The sequence below is a fragment of the Podarcis liolepis genome (genome assembly GCF_965112155.1).
Source record: "Podarcis liolepis genome assembly, chromosome: 11".
In the NCBI taxonomy this organism is placed as follows: Eukaryota; Metazoa; Chordata; class Lepidosauria; order Squamata; family Lacertidae; genus Podarcis; species Podarcis liolepis.
In genome coordinates, this window is record NC_139565.1 from 54,653,334 (window position 1) to 54,680,407 (window position 27,074).

The 27,074-nt window shown below is 45.0% G+C and overlaps 1 protein-coding gene across 1 annotated transcript; it reads right to left on the bottom strand.

Moving 5' to 3' along the window:
* Positions 1-26,025, bottom strand: LOC310689043 (tetraspanin-36-like). The gene is made up of 7 exons (XM_083466293.1): positions 25,757-26,025; positions 9,625-9,816; positions 8,254-8,328; positions 6,947-7,042; positions 4,950-5,108; positions 4,148-4,231; positions 1-1,689 (listed from the first exon to the last, which is right to left on the bottom strand). The coding sequence occupies exons 1-7, from the start codon at positions 25,814-25,816 to the stop codon at positions 1,603-1,605; spliced, it is 753 nt and encodes a 250-aa protein (XP_083322419.1). The 5' UTR covers positions 25,817-26,025; the 3' UTR covers positions 1-1,602.
* Between the last annotated feature and the right edge of the window lie 1,049 nt (positions 26,026-27,074).

Sequence of the window (27,074 nt, forward strand, 5' to 3'; positions counted from 1 at the left end):
TTTGGAAAAAGGGAAGTGTCATTTTATTTTTCAACAGTACGTATGATACCTAAGTTGTTCCACCGTTCACAAAAGCGCAAAGGACGCTGTATGTATTAAATAAATGTGATACAAGAAGCAAGTAAAACAATGCAAAGCATAAATAAAGCCTGCACTATATCTTCACTATGATACACTTGCAAGTGGCTGTTCAAATCGTATTTGCTTGGAATGGTTTATCAGCACACTCTCTAAAGATGTAGGATTCAGGTGTGTTCCAATCACTCCTAAAGTTAAGCAGCACAAAACCCTTAACAAATTTCCACATTGAACTGCAGTGTGTACAGAGTTGCTCCACCCGACATTACGCTCCCAGTCCAGCCAGGAGATTTCATATGCATTCTGGTGCTTTGAGATATGGCATGGGATTGATCCAGTGCAAACGTCAACAAGGCAAGTGACTAAGCATGGATCTCAGGATCACACAGCCTTAATCCAGACACTGTCTAGTGCTATCAGGTTTATACTGCTGGTCACTTCATCGTGTGTGAAAAGCTGGTGTTGGTGTGAATTAGATTATCGAAGCTGACATCAGTAGCTGTTTAGTTGTGAGCACAACATGCAAAGGTTTCACCCCTCCACCCTTAAGAGTCTAGGTAGGGAATGTGGATGGTGGTACCATGTTGACATTCACATCTGAATGCTGATAGTCCCAGGTGAAATTAGCAGCTGTCCAAAACCTCCAGCAAATGCCAACACTCACTTAAAATCTATCTGTTATTTTGCAGTGCCCACGTTCCAAGAAGTGAGACAAGATTCCTCTCTGACTGTCTTTCGCTGCTGAATGCTGAAAACCTTCTCCTGCATTCAGAACACCCAGCAGGCAAGGGAAAATACACCGAGTCCTTTAATAGTTTGAAAAATAATTTATGTTAATAAATCTAACAAGGTTTGGGGAGGAGGGGAGAACCACATTCACCTGTGAAACGTCAGAATGGTACCTGCTGGGCTACCTTTTAAGGTTTAAGGCTTCATATGCTGTTGTAAGGAAAGGGAGTCACTTCAGTTCAACTACATCAGGTGTGGGGAACCTCTGCCCCTCCAGATGTTGCTAAACTACAACTCCATGGCCAATGGTCAGGAGTGATAATAACATAATTTAATAATAATTTATTATTTATACACCGCCCATCTGGTTGGGTTCCCCCAGCCACTCTGGGCGGCTTCCAGCAAAATATTAAAATACAATTAATTCATCATATATGAAAAGCTTCCCTAAACAGGGCTGCCTTCAGATGTCTTCTAAAAGTCAGATAGTTGTTTGTTTCTTTGACATCTGGTGGGAGGGCGTTCCACAAGGCGTTGTCGTTTAGAAACATCTGGACACAAATTTCCTACGCCTGAACTACGTCAAAGATTCTCAAGTGGAATCACCAGTAGCTAGGTTAAATCCAAGTCAGGTCACATTTAATAAGAAGCTTTGAAAGGAATCCCCTTTCTGTTCACCCAGATAAGGATTCAGCATTTTACAAAAGCAGGCAAAACATTTTCTGCTCAGAGCATCTTTCCCAAGTCCATTTTATCTTGGAAGAGCAGAACGAAGGGTCACTCTCCATCTTCCGGTCAAGCGAATGTCCCCGACAAAGGATGGTAACCGTTGTGCTGTTCTCTTTTGCAGGTCAGCACGCAGACACTAAGCATTCCAAAGAACTGAAACGAGAAGGTTATTGTTATTATTTTAAATAGAACCAGCAATGTTCATGGCGCTTAAAGAGTTTGAAAGTTGAATCCCCACCCCACTGCCCATATTAAGGCCCCCTTTTGTAATCTATTTAAACTTAAATAGATGGAATGATTTAGTGGCTGTAAGGAGGTAAAGGTAAAGGGTAAAGTGACCCCTGACCATTAGGTCCAGTCATGACCGACTCTGGGGTTGCGGCGCTCATCTCGCTTTATTGGCCGAGGGAGCCAGCGTCTTTCCACAGACAGCTTCCGGGTAATGTGGCCAGTATAACTAAGCTGCTTCTGGTGAACCAGAGCAGCGCACAGAAACGCTGTTTACCTTCCTGCTGGAGTGGTACCTATTTATCTACTTGAACTTTGACGTGCTTTCAAACTGCTAGGCTGGCAGGAGGAGGGACCGAGCAACGGGAGCTCACCCCGTCGCGGGGATTCGAACTGCCGACCTTCTGATCAGCAAGCCCTAGGCTCTGTGGTTTAACCCACAATGCCACCCACGTAAGGAGATAGTTGGGTGTATTTGGGGGTTATGTACTTGGATTAGTTTTGAGTTCTGGGAATGTGCAGATTTTGGAAATGGCATCATGGGAGGAATTCAACGTTGCGCTTTGTCAAGCATTTCAGCTCGCCAGATGAAACAATTTCCCTTCTTCTCTGTGCCCCACATGTTGTTCTGGGGGTTCTTCTGACCCCCACAGAGCCAATATCGGGGGCACAGGTGGGCGGCAGGGCAGGGGAGAGGGTGGAAGCCCCATTGTGGAAGTGGAAGTCCTTGTGCAAGGCTTCCATGGATGGGACTCATTAGATGGGTAGCTCAGCTGGTAGAGCATGAGACTCTTAATTTTAAGGTCATGGGTTCAAGTCCTATGTTGGGTAAAGGATTCTTGCATTGCAGAGGCTTGGACTAGATGATCTTCGTGGTCCCTTCCAACTTCTATGAATCCTACCCTCTATCTTTCCTGTAACATTTATGAAATGCTTATAACATTATTATGTCGCATTTTGATATATCTTGATACAGTGGTGCCCCGCAAGACGAAATTAATTCGTTCCGCAATTTTTGTCGTCTAGCGAATTTTTCGTCTTGCGAATCACGAAATCCCATAGGAATGCATTGAAAATCAATTAATGCGTTCCTATGGTCAAAAAAAGTCCAAACAAAGCCAAATTTGGTACAACAACAGTTTATTAACTGCTCACATACTGTAAAGAGCAGTTCAAAAATTTAAGGGAAAATAAATTAACTTTTTAAACAAAACATGTCTTTGTTTTTAGACAAAGAAAAAAAAGTGGCGAGACGTTTTCGTCTTGCGAAGCAAGCCCATAGGGAAATTCGTCTTGCGAGGCAAATCGAAAACGGAAAAACCTTTCGTCTAGCGAGTTTTTTGTCTTGCGAGGCATTCGTCTTGCGAGGTACCACTGTATATCCTGATGTCTTGTATATTTGCATTTGTGGTTCTTTGTTGTTTTGCTTGGTTTCGAATGCGAAATTTGCACAAATTGCTTTTATTTATTCCTTTTCATTGGGATTCATACGCCGCTGAGAGATTTCTGCTGAAATACGAAAGGGTATACAGTGGAACCTTGGTTCTCAAATGGCTTAGTTGATGAACAAATCGGCTCCTGAACGCCACAAACCCGGAAGTAAGTGTTCTGGTTTTCGAATGTTTTCCGGAAGTGGAACGTCCAACACAACTTCTGCTTGAGTGCTGGAAGCTCCTGCAGCCAATCAGAGCCTTGGTTTTTGAATGTTTTGGAAGTCGAACGGACTCCCAGAAAGGATTACGTTGGAGAACCGAGGTACCACTGTATAGGCTAACTATGAACATGAAATAAAAACACTGTCCCAGTGCCACTGGAATACCTGTCAGATTCTAGTTTCTTTAAAGGAGCACTACAGGCAATTGGGAAGCACTAAATTTTGCTTGCCTACAGGTGGCAATGTTGTTTGATTATGCTTTCAGAAACATACTGGATAATGGCAAGGCAAAGGCTAAGCAAACCAAGGATTCAGAGGGAATCAAAACTTAAGGCCCTGATGGAACAGGCCACAAAGTTTCACCTAGTTCATTCTCTCACCACGAACCAGCAACTGCCCTTCCTGGGGACTCTTCCCACTTTGCAATCCTATGATATTACCAGGAAGGTCACATTCTGAACACGAAGGCAGTAGCAACACAAAACAGAACCAAACAAAAAAATCAAAAGACGCTAAAGGCAGGATAAAACAGAATTTTTAAACATCACCTGAAGTATAAAATGCCCAGGGCAAATTGGAAGGTTTCCACCTAGCACTGAAAAACTTGCACGGTAGCCTGAATCCTTTGTTTCGATTTAATGCTGTTTTGAAACTTGTTGTTTAATTTATGGTTCAGACTGTGTACCTTTCTGCTCTGGGGCATTCGTGTCAAGGTCAGAGTATAAATACCTTCACAATGGCAAATCCTAGGATGACAAGCATAGCGTAGTTGAGGACACTCTGCAGAATAGACTCCACCTTCTCCTCACAGCCCTGCAGGGAGAATTTGCAGATGTAGGGGAGAGAAAGAGAGAGAGAGAATGGCCATTAAGGAAAGAGAAATCTATTTTGGCCCTCTCAATTTCCCCACCTTAAATTCAGTTCACACAATTTCTTAAGCAAATTGCATTTTTTTTTTAAAAAAACACCCCTTGAAAGTTTTTCACCTTTCCAGTGTAATTTTCCTCCTAATAAACACATATTTTTTTTTGGTATGCAATTTCCCCAACTTCGGTGCACTTTGTATGCTATCTTCACGAACATGTACACGTTTGTACACATCGTTTGGGTTTGAGAACTGCACTGCAAAATTTGGACAAGGTCGAATTTCAAAGGTGGTGATGTTTTTGTTCCTGCTTTGGTTTGGGAAGGACAAGTTATGCTGTTTCCCATCAAAATGCTAACAGAACTGAATGTCTCCCCCATCCGTTACAGTTGCAGATATCAGCAGTTTACACCACTGCCACAAAAACAAAACAGGAAAGAACTGATGGCTGGATAAAGTGTCATTATTTGTGTTAGCCAGTGTGGAATCTCTGCCAGAACTGATCTGAAGGGTAGCCAGAAATCCCGAATGTTAGGATTTTCAAAATCTTGCTGCTTTATTTACACCTTGCAATCATCTTAAGAGATGGATTGCACCAGCCTTTGGTTCCAGGTCCCCAGCAATTCTGTTATTCCCATGCAAGTCCTGAATGCAACGTGCCCTTACTTGTGTATTGAGAAACTTCAGGTCACTCAGCTGCCCTGTGCAGTTTTCCTTAATGACGTCTCGCTTGCAGCAGCTTACAGGAACGCTGTGGTTGCCGGTGGCGTTGAACCATTGGCTGCCAATCCAGTCGGTGTAGTTGTCGACTCCGCAACATTGAAGCTGCAAAGATTGAAATCGTGAATGAAAGCAAACAGGGTGTGTGTCACTTTCAAGAACGTATGAGATCTCAAAAGTATGTGTTACAAATCTTTAAACAAAAAAAGAACTGTTGCCTTGTTTGAGCCATCTTTAAAAAATGTATTGAGCCTCATGAAAACACTGCAATTACATTTTTGAAATGCATAATCAGAGGCTGCAGGGAGTCTGTTTTGACACAACTGTGTTACTAATACAAGACGTCTAAGTTCTGATACAAGGAGGCACAAGCGGCTAACCCTTACACTTGCACAAGGACCACTCTGCAATACACAGAGAGAATACAGTGGTACCTCGGGTTACAAACACTTTGGGTTACAGACTCTGCTAACCTGGAAATAGTACCTCGGGTTAAGAACTTTGCTTCAGGATGAGAACAGAAATCGTGCGGCGGCAGCGGGAGGCTGCGGGAGGCCCCATTAGCTAAAGTGGTCTTCAGGTTAAGAACAGTTTCAGGTTAAGAACAGAGCTCCGGAACAAATTAAGTTCGTAACCAGAGGTACCAGTGTATACGCAACTGATGCAAGAATCAAAAGAATAATGAAAGAGGCTCCAGCTAAAAGAAACTCGGCAAAAGCAATTGCAGTAAATAGACGATTATGTATCACAATTATGGAATTTAGCCAGTTGGTTTATACCAGTGGAAAAGCACATCTGCTATCACATTGAGCAAACATTTCCTGGACATAATTCCTCTGTCTTCAAAATGTTTGTGTGACTTAAGAAGCTGACCGGTCCATTGTTTTTAAAAGCTGCATCTTTCAGGCTTGATGAAAATGTGGGATAGATTTAATGGGAATATGATCTCTGAAATAGGTTTCGCTTCTGTATTAAATCATTGTTTTTTACACTTAGTAAGTAGAACATAGGCCTTTTGAAATAAGAATGGATTGCACAAGATCAGGAAATGACTTAGTTTAATTTTGCGAAACAACTACATTTGGGGTGAATGTGTGTCTCCAGAAGCCTTGTTCATCCAGCATTTATCCTGATATGTTTGCACAAAGTCTGTGAGGTGGTTATATGACTCCTGCTCTTTACTGAATATCCACTCTGATTTGAACACATTCTTATTTGTTTGCACAGAGGTGATTTATGACTGCCTGTCAATTGGTTATTATACCCCACTTTTCAGTGCATTTGCTTATCACTTTTCCTTACCACAAAAAAAAATCTATATATGTTTTTAAGTGGCTTTAGTGCCCAAGACTGTGTTAATTCAAGCTGACTGTGCAAACCTACATTCGCCATTGTGTGATTGAATCCTTCCTGCAAAATATTGGCAGAATGGAAGGGAACATTCACAAAGCAAAGCATCCCTTGTCCAACTGCACACTAAAACAAACAAACCCCTGAAACAGATTACAGTGGTACCTCAGGTTACATACGCTTCAGGTTACAGACGCTTCAGTTTACAGACTCCGCTAACCCAGAAATAGTACCTCGGGTTAAGAACTTTGCTTCAGGATGAGAACAGAAATCGTGCTCTGGCAGCACGGTGGCAGCGGGAGGCCCCATTAGCTAAAGTGGTGCTTCAGGTTAAGAACAGTTTCAGGTTAAGATCGGACCTCCGGAACGAATTAAGTATTTAACCCAAGGTACCACTGTATCTGGAACAGCCCACTAGATATTTTTCCTGTAGTTATTTCTTTAAAAAGGGGGGGGGACTGGAAGGAAACTGCAAACAGGATAAAGTATGCAAGATGAGCCAACATTCATAGTTCTAGGACTAATAACAGGATTTTCAACCAGAGGAGGAAGTTTGTGACGATAATTTTAAACAGAACATAAAGTTTCCCAACCTCTTGCTGTAAGTAATCTATGATGTGAGACTCTTCCGTTTTCCCGTCATAGTTCTTGAATGATTGCACCATTGGTTCATGCAAATCTGTTTTTACCTGTAGGAAGACAGAAATGTGAGGGTTTTGTTCAAGAACGGAAAGCCCCTCAACTGCAAAAAACAGAGAAGATCATTGCAGCCCCTCAGCTGAGGAAAGCCTCTCCTCTGAAGTTGTATTTGTATTGGGAGGAAATTCCTCCTTTGTATTTCTCTTTCTGAAGCGGCAATCGCCAACAATAAAGAAAAGGGTTCAATGCCTTATTCTGCTTTCCTTGTGGACCCAGCAGTTCCCAGCACAGACTCCCTTCCCAAGTGATGATATTTGCATTTTAAAAAACCATTTCCAGAGTGATTTAACAAGCAATCCCTCTTCACAGGAAACTCTGGGAATTGTAGCTCTGTGAGGGGAATAAGTAAAAGTAAAGGTAAAGGACCCCTGGACAGTTAAGTCCTGTCAAATTTGGCTATGGGGTTGCAGCGCTCATCTTGCTTTCAGTCCAAGGGAGCCGGCATTTGTCTGCATACAGCTTTTGCGGGTTGGGACAGAGCAGGCCTATGCAAACTCTGGCTCTCCAGATGTTTGGGACTACAATTCCCATCATCCCTGACCACTGGTCCTGTTAGCTAGGGATGATGGGAATTGTAGTCCCAAACATCTGGAGGGGGGGAGTTTGCCTATGCCTGGGACAGAGCAACGGGAGCTCACCCCAGCATATGGATTTGAACTGCCGACCTCCCATCAGCAAGTCCAAGAGGCTCAGTGGTTTAGACCACAGCGTCACCTTTGAGGGGAATAGGCTTACTTTAGGCATCCTTAACAAACTGCAACTCCCACAATTCTTCGGGGTGCAGCCATGACTGCTTAAAGTTGCATCGTAGCGTTTTGAATGTATGCTGTGAAATTGGCTCTGGGTTGGTATGGTTAACCACCACTCTGGCCCAAAGCTCATCCACACTCCCAGTTGTCCCAATCCTAGAGAGCATGGGTCTGAGCAGTTATTTCTTTGACCCACTGCTTTCCCCTGGAAAACCTGCTCTTTAGTGCTAAATTGGAACAAATGGCAATTCATGGAAAACCCGATTGCTGTTTGTTCCGATTCAGCACTAAACTGTAGGTTTTCCTGGGGGAAAGTGGAGGGGTAAATGGAAAGGTGGTTGAGCCTCCCAGTCTTCATGGAATGAGAGAAATTCATAATTGCATTTCCACCACCCACCTCGCCCGCCCGCCCTCATCATTGGTACAGAGTACATATGTCTGTTTTTACCCACCTGTCCTTTGTAAATGAATCCAAGGACAAAAGCTGCCACTTCAGCAATGAAGACCAACAGGATAATGATCAGGAACTGGAGGAAAAGAAGAATTAGTTAGGAAGAGGCTGGTGTACAGGTGTTGTAGACATCTAAGATGACAGGCTGGGGTGAAGAAGCCTTGTGTGAGGGGTGGGGATGAGAGAGACCTGTTGCCTAGCATCACCTAGAGTCCTGTGTCCAATTCTGGGCACCACAATTTAAGAAGGATATTGACAAGCTAGAACACGTGCAGAGGATGATAAGCACAATGAGAAAGGGTCCAGAAACCAAGGCTTATGAGGAACGGTTGAGGGAGCTGGGTATGTTTACTCTGGAGAAGAGGAGACTGAGAAGTGATATGATATTGGTTGGTTGGTTGGCATCCGTCTGTCTCGAGAAACAACGGAGTGAAGCCAAACCACTGGAGAATCACAGATATGATAGCCATCTACAAATATCTGAAGAGCTGTCACGTGGTGTAGTTCACATTAATGCTCCCATCCTCTTCTGAAGTCTTCTTAGTCATGACGGAATTCAGTCTCAAGTGGGCTTAAGAGATCTCCAGCCACAAATTTTACATGGTAATGACCTTTCCTTCAAGAAACCTCCGTATTTTTCGCTCCATAAAACACACCAGACAATAAGACGCACCTAGTTTTTGGAGGAGGAAAACAAGGAAAAAAAATATTCTGAATCCCAGAAGCCAGAACAGCAAGAGGGATCTGGCTTCTTGGATAGCCTCTTGCTGTTTTGGCTTCTGGGATAGCCGCGCGAAGACTCTCCCGGACAGGGGAATAAAAGCTCCCCCAAGAGCCGCACTCCCTTTAAAGAGTGCACACACTCTTGGGGGCTTTTCTACGCATGCTCCACGCAGCTCTTTAAAGGGAGCACTAAGCAGAGCCTCCCGCCTGCATTCGCTCCGTAAGACGCACACACATTTCCCCTTACTTTTTAGGAGGGGAAAAATGCGTCTTATGGAGCGAAAAATATGGTACATGGCCCCAGCAACGGGAAGGTAAGCCATAGGGCAAATGACTTGTCTGGAAGCGTGTGGACAGACACTTGGGGCTCATTCAGGCTTTCAGTTGTCCTGCCGCTTTCTCCCAGGAAAACCTGATATTTACCACTGAATCGGAATAAGCATCAATCAGGTTTTCAGCGGATTAACAGTTGCTCCAATTAAGCTCTAAAGAGCGGGTTTGTCCGGGAAAAGCAGTGGAGCAAGCAGGAAACCATTCAGCCCCGTGGAAAAGTGGAAGTGTGGACAAGCCCTTGTCCTCCCTGATTCCCTCTCTCTGGCAGCATGGAATTGTTACAGAAGGCATTTTCAGTGATGCACTCCTTACTTACCACTCCCAACCCAATCTTGGATTCACGGATTGTAGCACAGCAGCCAATGAGGCCGATAACGAACATCACCACGGCAACACAAATGATGATGACAGCCGGCAGGAGAGGGTATTTATCCTGGAGGAAAGGGTCATATTCCTTGTAGGTGTTGAGGACGTATGCGCCAACATAAGAAAGTCCAGCTGCTGCAGCCTTAATATAAAGCAAAATGTTGTTTCAAAATGGTATCAGATAAACCAGTTTAAACTACTATGACTTCCTCCACCCGGTTCCCAGTGAACCCGAATGACTCCTTCCAAGACTGGTCTGTGCTGGATCTAGCCACAGGATTTGACCTAGTTTCCATATTGCTGCGAGACAACTTGCCTACTACAATTCAGAATTAATTTTTTTATTACCATATATTTTTTATTTTCAATGCAAAATCACAACAAAAATTACAAACATTGAATCCGAAATAAAACAGTACAAACAAGGGGGGGGGGACAGAACACAAAAGAAAAAAGAACAACAAAAAACCAACAAAAAACAAAAACACACATCTACAAATAAAACCATATCAACATTCTAATCTAGTCATTACATACATATACACATATTGACATCCTTCCTTTGTTCTAAGACCTCAAAATTTTTACTCTTTCTAAGTTGATGTGTCTAATGTAGATTACTTCTAGCTTTATACTTTTAACACCATTTTTTTCTTTCTTTAACCCTGCAAAGCATCATTCATTACATACCGATATGCTTACTCCAGAACAATGTTTTTTCATATACTCTTTAGCACATCCCCATTCTTTTAATAAATTTTAGTCCGATTGTCCCCTTATGAATTCTGTGAGTCTTGCCAGATGTATATATTCACAAAATTTAATTTGCCATTCTTTCATTGATGGAATTTTTCTCCCTTTCCAATATTTTGCTATGAGCATCATCCTGGCAGCTGTTGTCGCATAGAGGAATACTTTCCTTTGATTGTCAGGAGTATCGTTTGTGATTTGTGATTATACCTAAAAGGAATGCCTCCGGTTTTTTACTAAAAGATATTTTAAACATCTTTTTGATTCCTTCATATATTTCATTCCAAAATTGTTTAATAGATCGGCATTCCCACCACATGTGAAACATTGTTCCTATTTCTTTCTTGCATCTCCAACACAGGTATTTTAATTTATAAATTTTAGCCAATTTTACTGGAATTAAATACCATTGATACACCATTTTCAGAGTTAACTTAAGAACATCCCTGCTGAATCAGACCAAAGGTCCGTCACCCTGTTCTCACAGTGGTCAACCAGTAGTGTGTCTCCAGGTTCTGATGTTGCTTTGCTCTGAGTCCTGACGAAGATCAGCAGGGGAACTTGGTGTTAGATAAGCTTTGATCCCCAACCAAACAGTACAACCAGGAGGCTGACCCTTTCTGCCGCATCTCTTACCCGAGGACATAGTCTCACGTTGCCAAATGATAGGGCCAGGCCTGAACGAACATTATAGGTCTTCTAGGGAAACTATGAGCTCATCTTTGGAACAAAGACGCCAACTAATCATCTGTCAGCGGTCAACAGTCTTATTTGCTCTCAGTATAATTCTAACCATGTGCTTGGCCTTAAATTAAGTCCATCAGGCATAAGACCGACATTTGTCATGCTTCTGATTTAAAAATACATTTTGTTCTGAAACGACGGTTGATTATTACAGCGGTCATGGAAAACTTCCTTCTGAAAAATGTTCCTTCCTACAGAGAAACCCTCTAGTTGAAAGGAAAGGCAGACTCTATAACAGACTTCACCAACCTGGTGCCCTTTGGAAAGTTTGGACCGCAACTCACATAAGCCCCAACCAGTAGAGTTGTGCTGACTGGGGCTGATAGCAAATTTGCTGCGGACAGGCAATGGTTAGCTTTCCAGTTGTGTGTGATTGCATCTGACACATCAACACAACGGTGAAAACACTTGCAATTCAACCATTGCACCGCACCAGCAAGAGCATGGGTAGGGAAACTAAGGCCCGGAGGCCCACAGACTGTCCGGGAATCAGCCTGTTTTTACATGAGTAGAATGTGTCCTTTTATTTAAAATGCATCTCTGGGTTATTTGTGGGGCATAGGAATTTGTTCTGTTTTTTTCCTTTCCAAAATATAATCCGGGGGCCCCACAAGGTCTGAGGGACAGTGGACTGGCCCTCTGCTGGAAAAGTTTGCTGACCCCTGAGCAAGAGTTCTCATTTGTTAGTTCTGGTTAAAGGTAAAGGTAAAGGGACCCCTGACCATTAGGTCCAGTCGTGGCGGACTCTGGGGTTGCGGCGCTCATCTCGCTTTATTGGCTGAGGGAGCCGGTGTACAGCTTCCGGGTCGTGTGGCCGGTATGAGTAAGCCGCTTCTGGCAAACCAGAGCAGCACACGGAAACGCTGTTTACCTTCCCGCTGGAGCATAGGTGTCAACTTACAGATTTGAAAATAAGGGACCAGCAGCCTTGAAAATAAGGGACCAACAGCCAAAATAAGGGACCTGCGGCCTCACCTGTTCCAGGCACTCCATTCTTCCTGTCCTCCTGCAGTCTGGTCAAACTCATGCTGGTAGCTTCGAGAACACTGTCCAACCAACTTTGTAACCAGAGGTTCAACTGAATAGAATCTGAATCACATGCACCACAAGGCCTATGCAGCCTCAACATAAGATGGCTCCCCAGCCTGACTTTGCACTGCAAAGTTTGCAGCAGCACATGCAACAAAATGGCGTCCAGCATTCAAAAAACCCCTCAGCTTGCATTAACTAGCCACACACAAGGCATGCAAGCTCCACCCCCAGTCGTTCTTAGACTTCTTATTGGGTGAGCAACACAGCCAAGCAACACAGTTGGAGCCTCCCTCCTCCCTGGCCGGCAGGGAGGGAGGGAGAGGAGCTGCTTCCTTTGAAATTTAAGGGACATCATTTAAGGGAAATTTAAGGGACATCCATCAATAAGGGACAGCAGCGGGACATGGCGCTGGAATAAGGGACTGCCCCTTCAAATAAGGGACACTTGACAGCTATGCGCTAGAGTGGTACCTATTTATCTACTTGCACTTTGACGTGCTTTCGAACTGCTAGGTTGGCATGAGCAGGGACCAAGCAACGGGAGCTCACCCTGTCACAGGGATTCGAACCACCGACCTTCTGATCGGCAAGTCCTAGGCTCTGTGGTTTAACCCACAGCACCACCCGCATCCCTAGTTCTGGTTACCTGACCTAAAAAAACCTGGCAGGATGTAGTGGAGTGTATACAACACAAACAAAGACAAACATACTCAAATACAAAATATTAAGAGGACAAATTTGCTTGGAAATTCTGCACGCCAAGCCGAACAATAAGGAACATGATGAGGCAGACTCATGTGATGTAGTTCATGATATTAACTTGTCATACTATTAAAAGTGCAAATGCTTCCTCTTTTGCCTAGCTAGCTTGGACATCACAGCACTTAAAAACAACGTCAGTTCCCAGAAACTAAACCCTATTAAATGCATCAGAACTGATTTGTAATAGAGACATGCATACATAGACTTGCAGTCTTTGTGGCTCCTTCCTTTCAACATAGGAAGAGATAAGTTTAAAAGGGTCATCTGTAGCAACAAACACAGCTTCCCAGAAGGCTTCTTAAAGGCACAAACAAACCTATCAATCTTCCAGTTATTTCACAGTACTTTTTTAAAAAGGGGAATATATGCTAGGGTTGCCGTATTTCAATTAGTGAAAATCCAGACACACAGGTTATGGGGTGGGGGCAAAGTTATTGAGCTTTTTTTAGTTTTGTTGTTGAACTTTTTGAGCAAAATTACAAAAAGTGGACCTTTTGGAGCTTTTTTAAAAATAAAATCGCCAAAAACTACACTGCCGACATGCATCCAGATTTTCCGGGACATTTTTGCCAATTTCTGCTCGGACACTGCTTCCGACAGCATTATTCCAAGCATGTTCTGGAAATGTCTCGGTATGTCCAGACGTACAGCAACCCTAATATACACTTAGACTGTATATGCAAAATCTGAAGATGGAGAAGGGACCGCAAAGATCTATCTCCACCAAAGATTGACAAATTGAAAAAAAAAGCTGTGCCGAATTACAACCCAGACAGCTCCACTGTACTATTAATAAAAGCATCCACAGAAGCCAACTAGATACCTTCCCCAAAAAGAATCCTAGGAACTAATTTGTTAAGGGTGCTGAGAGTCATTGGGAGACCCCCTGTTCTGCTCTCGGAACTGCAATTCCAGAGTTCTTTGGGAAAGAAGGATTGACTATTGCAACGCACTGAGGACTGTGGCTCTGGGAGGGGAATAGTGGTTCACCAAGCAACTCTCTAGTGATGTATGGAAGTGAGAGCTGGACCATAAAGAAGGCTGATCGGCAAAGAATTGATGCTTTTGAATTCTGGTGCTGGAGGAGACTCTTGAGAGTCCCATGGACTGCAAGAAGATCAAAACCTATCCATTCTGAAGGAAATCAGCCCTGAGTGCTCACTGGAAGGACAGATCCTGAAGCTGAGGCTCCAGTACTTTGGCCACCTCATGAGAAGAGAAGACTGCCTGGAAAAGACCCTGATGCTGGGAAAGATTGAGGGCACGAGGAGAAGGGGACGACAGAGGACGAGATGGTTGGACAGTGTTCTTGAAGCTACCAGCATGAGTTTGACCAAACTGCGGGAGGCAGTGGAAGACAGGAGTGCCTGGAGTGCTCTGGTCCATGGGGTCATGAAGAGTCGGACACGACTAAATGACTAAACAACAACAAGCAACTCTCAGCAACTTTAACAAATCACACTAACTTGGATTCTTGGGGGGATATCATTCAAAGTGGTATAACACTGCTTCAAATGTACAGTCCAAGTAAGGCCTCAGAGAAAGCCTTCTTTCACAGCAATACCTTCTTCTTAAAGCAAAAACTTAGCTTGCTCAACGCTCGAGTGCACTCAGACTTTCCCGCACTTAGAAGATGGCGTCTTTATCTCAAGAGGTTTAACCAGAATGATGAGTGGCACACCCGTCATATGGGTCAGGTCAGCCCAAGAGTTGACAATCCAAAGACCTCTTTAGCTCATGGCAGAAGAAGTAAGAACTGCTCTCTTTTCAAGTAGGTCGTTGCATCACTCTCTGGCTCAATCAGCCAGGCTCAAAACCACTTACCCAATATTTTAATTATTTGATTTATTTCTTAGCATAAGGGCCTCAGTGGCATTCTTTAGGAAGGAGGAAGTTCACCCCAGATTCCCGCAACCGCTACCTCTCCTGGTAAGAATAGGTTAAGTGCCATCAACCACAACTCTCTGAAATTCGCAGGGAAAAACACCATCACTATTTTCAGCTGGGATTAAAAAACACATGGGAAAATTCCAGTTGCCCAATTATAATTGGCTGGAAGGTCTTGTGCAACACGCACACTTCCTCAGAACTCAAGACTCTTGGAAAGGGAGGGGGAAATGTTCTGGAAAGTTTGCTGAATACTTGCTTTGACGGAACCACACCCACATGAATTAAAGCACTTGGCTTCCCCCCGGTAAATGCAGTTTGTTAAGGGCTCAACTGGTAGAGCACGAGACCCTCTTAATCTCAGGGTTGTGGGTTGGAGCCCCACATTGGGTGGAAGATTCCTGACTTGCCGGGGGTTGGACTAGATGACCCTTATGACCCCTTCCAAATCTGCAGTTCTATGATTCTATGACTCTAAGGGTGCTGGGAACTGCAACTGCAGTATTTATATACCGCTTTTCGGGCAGACCTCACAAAACAGTTTGCATAACATTATTGCAGCGATGTGAGTTGCTTTATCAACAAACCACAAAAGGTGGAAGGGAATGAATAAGACGACTTGTTTGCTTAGAGAAAAATTACGGCTTCTTCTCTGCTCTCATAGAACTGGGTGTTAATTGATGACCCATCATTTGAGAAATATGCAGAAAGAGGGGTACTGCCCCCATCATTTGAGAGCTATGCAAGAAATAGGCTTATTGCACCACTGAGGCTGTCCGCGATTCTTGATGCTGTTAAAATCAAGAGTAGTTATTTTATTAGTTTCGCTTTGAGAGGTAAAAGGCAGAAGGCAGCATAAATACTGGATGAGATTCCTACATTGCAGGGGGCTGGATTAGATGACTCGCAGGGTCTCTGTGAACTCTACAGTGCTATGATTCTAGGATTCACCCATAGTGAATTTCAGTATACATTTCACAGTTCCATTACTGTATCACTTCAAAAAAAGTGTTGAGGCTTAATCTGGCCGCTGGCCACATGCTCTGCCTTAAAAACCACACCCCTCCCATCCGAAGAATTAGTAAGCACCTGCTGTGGCTGCTCTGTGGGTGTACGGCAGGCATAGGCAAACTTGGCCCTCCAGATGTTTTGGGACTACAATTCCCATCATCCCTAGCTAACAGGTCTAGTGGTCCAGGATGATGGGAGTTGTAGTCCCAAAACATCTGGAGGGCCAAGTTCGCCTATGCCTGGCGTGCATGGTGCACTCTGCACATGCTCCAACACACCTTCCCAATTATTATCTTATTAAGCATCTTTAAACTGGACTTGGATCTTTTCTCCAACACTGTATGCACTAGAACTTTTGCTCTTCTGAGAGACTTTATGGAACTTCCCATGAACTGCCACGTGACTGGAAAGCTACCAGAACCTCAGTGGAATTTCTCCACAAGCACCCTTCTGAAACTTTAAGCAAACAAGCTGCACAATCACTCTCCCAGGGGCAGAGCCGAAAAAATAAGCCTAGCTTCATAGTTTCTAAAGCATAAGTGGTCATGCATTCCCAAAACACTTTCCATTTTCTCTTGATCCTTTGATTAATTGATTATATATAAACCATAAGCTTTTCGGCTGTAAGATTGACTCTTAATGTGGCCAATCTCCCTGAAGAGTCTTTAGATTGTTTTTGGGACTACAATTCCCATCATCCCTGACAACTGGTCCTGTTAGCTAGGGATGATGGGAGTTGTAGTCCCAAAACATCTGGAGGGCCAAGTTTGGCCATGCCTGCTTTAGAATGTACATATGAATGTTTCTCTCTCTCTCTCTCTCTCTCTCTCTCTCTCTCTCTCTCTCTCTCTCTGTCACACACACACACACACACACACACAAAAACCACACTGGGATGTTGCAATAATTTTTTGCAGCATGGAGTGCTTCTTCCGTACTGTAGAAGAGGGTGAAGAGAATACAGATTGCAGACTGCCATTCCTGGATTCCGGTACAGTCCATCTTCCTCCTGCCTAAAAGTGAATATTCCGTTCCAGGGGAGCCAACTTGAATAAAATATTGGGAGGGATAGGTATGCCCCACCCCCCATAATCAATCACACCATGACAATGTCCATTAACTTGGGGGGGCCCTCAAAGATTTTAGGGGGGCGAAGGGACCTCAGCCCCTAGGACTTGGCTCCTATGCTGTGGTCCCACCAAGCCTGCTCAGTTCTCATTGGGTAGTTTTGGGGTGTTCCCCCCTAAAGTGTTTTTAATACTTCTGCAGGTGCTAGGAACCCCCCAAACCTGCGTGGATGGTGCCATTTTTGCTATGTAAAGCTCCACACTCAGGAAAGCAAACCCTCTATTAGTGCTTGCGTATATAATGGTGCCAAGAGTGAGAGAGAGGAAAGGATGGAAGGAGGAAGAGGGGAGTGCTTTCAGCTCATTGTTCTGGCTTCATATTGTTATAAACGGTAGGCTTTTTGGTTTTTTTTTCCCTTGCATTTTGAGATGTGCCCGCTCTAGCCCGTTTGGCTAAATGTATTCCTTCTGTGTGTTTTAAATTAAAGCCGACTGTTCAATCTTCATAAAATGAGGCGGGGGAAGCAACCAGAAAAACAACCCGGTGTTTGCATGATTGAGAATGTGATGCACAGATCTGTTTATTTGTTTTTCTTCTAGAGAAGGAAAGCCAGTTTCACCCAGTACTTGTCCAGTGTCTGTTAGGGCCTGAACCCTGAGAAGCCGGTGCTTCAGTTGCTGGAGATGACAGAGGAGTAGGTGGTGCTGTGGTCTAAACCACAGAGCCTAGGGCTTGCTGATCAGAAGGTCAGCGGTTCGAATCCCCGCGACGGGGTGAGCTCCCGTTGCTTGTTCCCTGCTCCTGCCAACCTAGCAGTTCAAAAGCACGTCAAAGTGCAAGTAGATAAATAAGTACCACTCCGGCGGGAAGGTAAACGGCATTTCCGTGCGCTGCTCTGGTTCGCCAGAAGCGGCTTAGTCATGCTGGCCACATGACCTGGAAGCTGTACGCCGGCTCCCTCGGCCAATAAAGCAAGATGAGCGCCGCAACCCCAGAGTCGTCCGCGACTGGACCTAACGGTCAGGGGTCCCTTTACCTTTACCCTGAATAATAATTCAACACTCTCCCTTACACACCAGTTTTTTGCTGGGCCCTGGGGTACCCCTGCCAGATATGAACTTCTCACCCAACGAGCAAAGCACAACAAAAAGAAACTAAGCAGAACAGTTAACTTTAACCACTTCTTTCTTTCTTTCTTTCTTTCTTTCTTTCTTTCTTTCTTTCTTTCTTTCTCTCTCTCTCTCTCTCTCTCTTTCTTCCCTTTACCAACCTCTGAAAGCATTTTGTGCCTCCGACAAAGTAGGCTGTAACCTGTCACAACTTATGCAACAAGACATTAAATTATTATTTAAGGCACCCCAGACCTCCTCCTCATTGCTCCTGCTCACATTATTACAAAACAATTATATTTCAACCTCACCCTTCCTCTGAAAATCTGAGGGCAGCAGTCATGGCGTGCCAGCCACATTTTATCCTCACAACAATCCTGTGTCAGGTTAGGCCAGGGCAAGAGATAATACGGTTATTAAGGCCCAAATTAAATGTTTTGGTGAGAGGTAAGGCTTGCTTGCTTGGCAGAGGAACATCGCAGAATTTTGGTACGTGAGGAAACAAAAATAAGGAAGTCACAGCTGCCTGTTTCCAGACAGAAATTATCTCCCAATTTCCTCTGCTCTCCCACTTTCAGTTGATGGGATTCCTGCGATATCGCTTGTGTGATTTCGGTTGCTAGGTTTCCTGGGTCTCCAGCTGTTTTCAAACTAAAATACCCATCATCCCAAACCACTGGTCCTGCTAGCTAGGGATGATGGGAGTTGTAGTCCAACAACAACTGGAGACCCGAGTTTGAGAAACCCTGGGTTAGAGCATCAGACCATGATCCTGGGAGACGAGATCAAAATCCCATCCAGTCAGACAGGAAGCTCACTGAGGGATCCTGGCCCAGTTGGCATCCCTCAGCCTAGCCTACCTCACAGCGGTGTTAGGAGGAGAAGATGGGGAGGAGGGAGAACTCTGCGCTCTACCTTGATCTCCCCGGAGGGAAAATAGGATATAAACGTAATGTTAAAATAAATCAGTAGGTGTGCAAGCCGGCAAGCAGGGCCTCTGATACAGATCTGAAGGCTCAGGTAGGTTCCTAGTCAGATAGTACTGAACAATTTTCTATTTCTACGTGCGTTGAGAAATTAAGAATTTAGGAAAACTCTCCTAGATCAGGTCAAAGGCCTATCTAGTCCAGCATCTTGTTCTCACAGTGGCTGACAGTGGGAAGCTCAAAAGCAGAATCCATACCCCTCAAGACGGAATAACCCTTTTATTTTCTGTGAGTGCATGGCAGTCCTTTGGGGAACCACAATCTCACCCCGGGGGAAAAAGCACTTTTTCAGAGGCACAATCTCGCACGGTGCCTCAAAACACATGTATTGGGGCAAGGTGGCCAGGGAAAAAAAGCTTTTTCCAAGGCCACAATCTTGCATGGGTGACGTGACTCGTCCAGGTGTGCGGCCCCAAAGATGGTGTCCTGGTTTTCCGTCACAACATGTTGGAGAGTATGAGAAGCCGAGTGCAACATCGCTAGGGTTGCTATATTTCAAACAGTGAAAATCCGGACAGAAAAGTTGCTGGGTATATACACAAAGTATCAAATATGGTGACAGTAATAATAATGCAACAAAACAGCAACACCACAAACTGGCTTATAAGTATAAAACCAAATTTACTAGAATAATAGCTAGAATAGAGAGAGACTTGTAACCATTCAAACAACAAACATACTAAGGTGCCATGTGCAAGACAAAGCCTGGAGATACTGTAAACATGGAGTGGATAAATGTACAAATGCATCTTAACAAGTTACATGTGCAATAAACGTTATACAGTGGTGCCTCGCAAGACGAAAAGAATCCGTTCTGTGATTCTCTTCGTCTAGCGGTTTTTTCGTCTTCTGAAGCAAGCCCATTGACGGATTAGCGGATTAGCGCTATTAGCGGCTTTTAGCGGCTTTTAGCGGCTTATCTGCTGATCGGATCAGCTGATAAGCGGCTTAGCGGCTTAGAACAAGGGGGGGAGGGGAAAAAACCAGCAGGAACTCACAAGACATTGTCGTCTTGCGAAGCAAGCCCATAGGAAATTTGTTTTGCGAAGCACCTCCAAAACGGAAAACTCTTTCGTCTAGCGAGTTTTCCGTCTTGCGAGGCATTCGTCTTGCAGGGCACCACTGTACAGACAGGATAAATGAACCATTCAACAAATAGCGTAAGTCCAGTCACAGAACGGCAACCCCGTGCCGCCACAACGGCAAGGGTAGCCCACTGGAGAATATGAAAAAGTTTTTGAAAGCTGTTTTCCAAAGATTGAACTGGGTGAGATGTTCTTCAATGGGTCTTGAGCTGGAAACACAAAGCCGTATGCATGGATCAATCACAGGAGGGCAAATCAAAGCCACCACCCTGGTGAGAATAACGCAAGTGGGCAAAAGGAGACCTGTTCTCCGGATATAATACAGTACAGGTTTCGCTACACGCTTCATCAGTCTGAAAAGCTGCATGATACAAAATAGCACTCCAATTACAATGTGTGGTAAACCATAAAAATTTGGTTTTATACTTATAAGCCAGTTTGTGGTGGTGTTGTTTTGTTGCAGAAAAGTTGCTGGGACAAAGGGTGTTTAAGGAGATAACAGAAATCACTGGGTGACGCAAAGTCCAGAGGTAGCTTTGTTATCAATTGATGATGGGGTGGAAGGTTCACAAGCTAGGAAGGACTTGCTCACAAATTTATTGACATGTTATCTAATAACATGTGTTATTAGAGCTAGGAAGTGGATGGGGCAAGATGAATATCAAATGGAAGAGTGGTAAAAAGAGGTGTGGGATAGAGCTATTAATGATAAATTAACATGTGCTATTAAGGTAAGACAGGGGATATGCAGGAGAAATTATTTTGAGGAAATATGGAAGACATTTGTAGAATTTGTACTGTTAAAACGGAAAGGGGTCAAACCATCACAGGAGGTGTTGAAATTTGGGGGGGGGGGTTGGATAGTTACAATGGTATTGTCTCGGGGGTGGGGGGCACATTTTTATTTTTTTTATTTTTATTTAAAAGAAAAGAAAAGTTGTTTAGGTTTCTTTGAAGCAAAAAGTTTGTTGAGCTTTCTTTACAGACATTTTTATGGATTTCTGCATGGCAACCCTAAACATCGCTCTCTCCCCAACTGGGATTTCCAGCAACTCTTACTCAGAGGTTACTCAGATTGTGGTTCTGGGCATGAACAGTTGCACATCCCCACTGTGGTTTAAAGAGGACTCGAAAGAGAGAAGCGGCTGTGTTTTCTTCCCTTTTTCTTTACCATGCATCTGTTCATTTGTGGCCACTGCAAACACGTGTGTGCATCTTTTTAAGAAGTACATGGCTTGCAGCCACAGGTGCAGATCTGCAAGACACCCAACAACCCGCTTCTGGCTTGCAAACCTAATGAGGACAGCCAGATGCAAAGCTAGCCATGGCTTCTCTTCCGCTCCCTATTTGGTTCCTGCGGAAGAGCAAAGTTCAATAGGTGCAGCTTTGCTGTTGCACCTGCGGAACTTTGCTCTTCCACATGACATAGAATCATAGAATCATAGAATCATAGAATCATAGAATCATAGAGTTGGAAGAGACCACAAGGGCCATCGAGTCTAACCCCCTGCCAAGCAGGAAATACCATCAGAGCACTCCTGACATATGGTTGTCAAGCCTCTGCTTAAACACCTCCAAAGTAGGAGACTCCACCACACTCCTTGGCAGCAAATTCCACTGTCAAACAGCTCTTACTGTCAGGAAGTTCTTCCTAATGTTTAGGTGGAATCTTCTTTCTTGTAGTTTGGATCCATTGCTCCGTGTCCACTTCTCTGGAGCAGCAGAAAACAACCTTTCTCCCTCCTCTATGTGACATCCTTTTATATATTTGAACATGGCTATCATATCACCCCTTAACCTCCTCTTCTCCAGGCTAAACATGCCCAGCTCCCTTAGCCGTTCCTCATAAGGCATCGTTTCCAGGCCTTTGACCATTTTGGTTGCCCTCCTCTGGACACGTTCCAGTTTGTCAGTGTCCTTCTTGAATTGTGGTGCCCAGAACTGGACACAGTACTCCAGGTGTACTCCATGAACAATGAAAGGAAGTGAAGCAAAGGGTGTTTAACAATCAGTCACTTTGTCCAAGGAATTCTGGGAATTATAGTTCGGTGAGGGAAATAGGGGCTCTCCAAACAGCTCTCAGCATCCTTAACAAACGACAGTTGCCAGGATTCTTTGGGGCAAGCCGTGACCGTTTAAAGTGGTATGGTACTGCTTTCAATGTATAGTGCAGATAGGGCCTTAGCCCACAGAAGTGACTGTCCTGTCTGCCGTCATATACTATATTAGTTAGGTACCAGCCTTCTGGGACATGGGTGGTGCTGTGGTTTAAACCACAGAGCCTAGGACTTGCTGATCAGAAGGTCAGCGGTTCGAATCCCCACGACGGGGTGAGCTCCCGTTGCTTGGTCCCTGCTCCTGCCAACCTAGCAGTTTGAAAGCACGTCAAAGTGCAAGTAGGTAAATAGGTACCACTCCAGCGGGAAGCTAAACGGCCATTTCCGTGAGCTGCTCTGGTTCTCCAGAAGCGGCTTAGTCATGCTGGCCACATGACCCGGAAGCTGTACGCCGGCTCCCTCAGCCAATAAAGCGAGATGAGCGCTGCAACCCCAGAGTCGGTCACGACTGGACCTAATGGTCAGGGGTCCCTTTACCTTTACCAGCCTTCTAGTGAGTCAGACCATCAATCCCTCAAGGTGGGTCAGCAATAAATCACACGGAGTAAGTGAAGGGAACTCCAGTTGTGGAGGCTGATGGTCGCTGCCTTCCTACAGTTGCTTAAGACTCCTCATCTCCCAGGTCCTTCCAAAGCAATCTGAGACTATGCCCTCTTCATGCTTCTTCTGGCTCTGTGAGACCAGGGGTAAGGGGAGCTTGTCACAGCACAAAGAGGAGACCTCCTGGCTTCTTTACCAGCCTCTTGGTCTCCCTCTTCTCCTTCTGCTTCTGGACTTCTCTCTGACACAGATTCTCCCAGCTCACTAAGCCCTGTTACCTCTTCAGCTTCGGCCATCTCATCCTCCAATCTTCTCCCTCTGACCATTCATCATTGTCCCACCACCATTCCCGGGCTCTGAGCCTTCGTCCTTTGGGGTTTCTCAAGTTAGTGCCTCCCACCACTCTTCTACATTCAGTCCATGACAAAAAGTAAGTACAGTCATACCTCGGGTTGAATGTGCTTCATATTGAGCTCTTTCGAGCTCGTTACTTCCGGGTTCCGCCGCTCGCGCATGCGCAGACGCTCAAAATGACGTCACACGCATGCACGGAAGCAGCAAAACGCGAGCCGCACACGTGCAGACGCGCCATCACAACTTACGTTCTATTCAGGATGCGAATGGGGCTCCGGAACGGATCCCGTTCGCATCCCGAGGTACCACTGTACAGTCGTACCTCAGAAGTCGAACGCCTTGCGAGTCAAACGTTTTGGCTCCCAAACGCTGCAAACCTGGAAGAGATTGTTCTGGTTTGTGAACGTTCTCTGGAACCCGAACGTCTGACATGGGTTCCGCGGGTTCCGATAGGCTGCAGGAGCTTCCTGCAGCCCATCGGAAGCCGCGCCTTGGTTTCCGAACGTTTTGGAAGTCGAACGGACTTCCGGAACGGATTCCATTCGACTTCCGAGGTACGACTGTATCAGCTGTATTGACGGTCAGTGGCAATCCAGGGTTTCAGACGGGGTTTTGAACCTGGGAATTTCCACACACAAAACATGGGGGCAATCACTGACTCCAGGCCTTCCCTACGAAGGGAAACAAAGAAGTAACTTTTGTAAAGCTCCCCTACTTTTGTCTTCCGAGGTTAATCAGACAAATAACAATTTCAGCCTCCGCCAACCGGGTGCCCACTCCTGATAATTTTGGACTACAACTCCCATCAGCCCCAGCCAATCCTCTGCTGGCGACTGCTGGCCTGTTTAAAAGCCTAATCTAAAGCAGAGAGGCAGTGTGGTGTAGTGGCTAGAGTCAGGGCTGGGATCAGAGAGACCCACTCAGCCAGGAAGCCCACTGAGTGACTTTCTTTCACCCTATCCTACCGCCTACGGTTGTTGTGAGGATTAAATGAAGGTCTGTGAGAATCAAGTACAGTGCCCTGAAGAAAAACATCATAAAAATTTCCACCCGCACTTGTCCTAATAAGCACTTAATTCAGACCAGAACATCAACTGCCTCACAAATGCAGTTCTGCCTTGTAATAGATCTCTCTAAATAAATATGATTTCTGCTGAATTTGCCACCTAGAAAAAATGCAACTTTATCAAATGCTATTAAAGGGCAACGATGGAATATTGGGGGGGAAAGAGAAAAACACCCAACAGAATTCCTTTTAAAGCACCCAAACAGGTTTCTCCCTGCTCCAATTAAACCAAAATCAGTACGGTACCGTGGTACGTTGGGTTAAGAACTTAATTCGTTCTGAAGGTCTGTTCTTAACCTGAAACTGTTCTTAACCTGAAGCACCACTTTAGCTAATGGGGCCTCCCGCTGCCGCCACGCTGCCACCGCACGATTTCTGTTCTCATCCTGAAGCAAAGTTCTTAACCCGAGGTACTATTTCTGGGTGAGCAGAGTCTGTAACCTGAAGTGCCTGTAACCTGAAGCATCTGTAACCCGAGGTAGCACTGTACTGAGAATGTTCTGTCAGGTCTTCAAACCTCAAACCCACACCCTGTTACAGGATATCCTGTCCCCTACTTCGCTGCTCAGTTTCTCGGAGGCGTTCTCATTCCAGGGTTGCCAAATGCTTTGCTATTTTTACCATTTTTACCATTATTATCATTACTACAGAGAACCTGTGCCTTAAGCAGTTAGATGGCAAGGAGGAATTAAAAAGGTAAAAAGATTTCCCCACTACTGCAGCTTCATTCCAGGAGTAAACCTTCCCCTGCTGAGTTTCTTCTTTCGCCATGTGTGTTAAAAGTCATTAGAAAACTAGTCAGGGGCTCCTTGTTTTATACATGGCATTCAGAGTGCTTCTAATGCAGGGATGGGGAGACCTACCAGCAGTGCTCCCCCCCCCCAAAAAAATGTTTAGGGGTGCACTCATTTTGACTCAAGAAAACCACTGTTTTATAGTTAAAATCGGGGAAAATAAATACAGTAAATGGACAAAAGTACAAAGATTTACAAAATGTTTAGGGGTATGTGTACCCCTGAGTCCCCCCAGGGGAAAAAAAGCACTGCCTACACCCCTTCTGAGACTGATGGACTCCAGCTCCCATCAGCCCCTGTCAGCATGGCCAACAGTTTGGGATGATGGGATTTGGAGTCCAACAGCATCTGAGGTCACAGGTTCCCCCACCTTCAGTGCCTTAGCATCCCTTGTTAATACAGGGATGGGGGTCCGGAGGGCATTTCTAACTTCCCTTTTACTAGCTCTGCTTCTGAAAAAGCAATACGGAAAGTTTCAAGCTGTAACCACAGAGATGTCTACATATTTTATATTTTGCAGGAAGCTGCCCAACTCAATCCCAGTCTGACACTCTTAACCGCTTCAGCACCCCAAGAACTTCACGTCTGAGCACAATCTTAGGGTACATTTACTTGGGATAAAGGGGAAGGGCTTTGTCCACAAAGTGAACTCTCACAGCAACAGGTGTTTTAAGCTCAGCGAATCTATCTCTTGTTTTAGATCTGCAGGAAAGAGTCAATAGAACAGGAGGAAAGTACTACCGAAATACAGATCTGCTTTCTTTCCATCTTACTTACCCAAAAAAACAGGCTGATCAGCAGCAACACCGTTTTGGAGGTGATCACGCCGCAATCCATTATTTCCGCTCTGTGTGCGTTTGTTTGTACCACTGAAGTGGTGGAAAAAAGATTTTTAAAACAGCAGCAGAAGAAAGCTTTTCGTTTCCTGCTAAAGTAATTACGCCTCCAGGTTTGTGCAGGCTCTGGGGACTTTTGAGCTGAGCGTTACCAATTATCAGGGCATGATGCGCTCAGTGCCCTTCCCCTAATCACATGCTCGGTTATGTACAGTGCAAAACAACACCTTGCTTATTCCTCGCCCATGTGACTAACATACTATTGTGACTAACAGGGTTGCCGTAAGCCTTCTGAACTAGCTGCCTGGACAAAAAAGGGCTGTACCAAGCAGTTCCTAATAGCAGATCCACCACAGCTTGGAGCTTTTGTCCAGCTGTAGCTGAGCACGCAACTGAACACTTGAATGCATTCAGATCACACACGCCACCCAAAGAATCCTGGGAACGGTAGTTTGTTCAGGGCGCTGGGAACTGTAGCTCAATGAGGGAGTAAACTACAGTTCCCAGAATTCCTTGGGGGGGTGAGGGTGCTATGAGAAGATGCTGAGGTCAGGTCCTGCCCACCTATCACAGGTGACTGTTGGGGGTGAGGACACAGAACAATCGGTCCTCCCTGGCAGAAAAGGTTTCTTACTTCTGGTAAAGGAAGACAACGGAAGAAGCAACAGTTATTACCACAGTTATTACCATCTGAGGTCCAGCTCCGAGGGCCTTCTGGCAGTTCCCTCCCTGCAAAAAGCGAGGTTACAGGAAACCAGGCAGAGGGCCATCTCGGTAGTGGCACCCACCCTGTGGAACACCCTCCATTCAGATGTCAAGGAAATAAACAACTATCTGACTTTTGGAAGACATCAGAAGGCAGCTCTGTTTAGGGAAGTTCAGTCCCTGCTCCTGCCAACCTAGCAGTTTGAAAGCAAGGCAAAGTGCAAGTAGATAAATAGGTACCACTCTGGCAGGAAGGTAAAAAGCGTTTCCGTGCGCTGCTCTGGTTCTCCAGAAGCGGCTTAGTCATGCTGGCCACATGACCCGGAAAAACTGTCTGCGGACAAACGCCGGCTCCCTCGGCCAGTAAAGCGAGATGAGCGTTGCAACCCCAAAGTCGTTCGTGACTGGACTTAACACTCAGGGGTTCCTTTACCTTTATAGTGGTACCTCGGGTTAAGAACTTAATTCATTCTGGAGGTCCCTTCTTAACCTGAAACCTGAGGTACCACTTTAGCTAATGGGGCCTCCCGCTGCCACCGCACCGCTGCCATGTG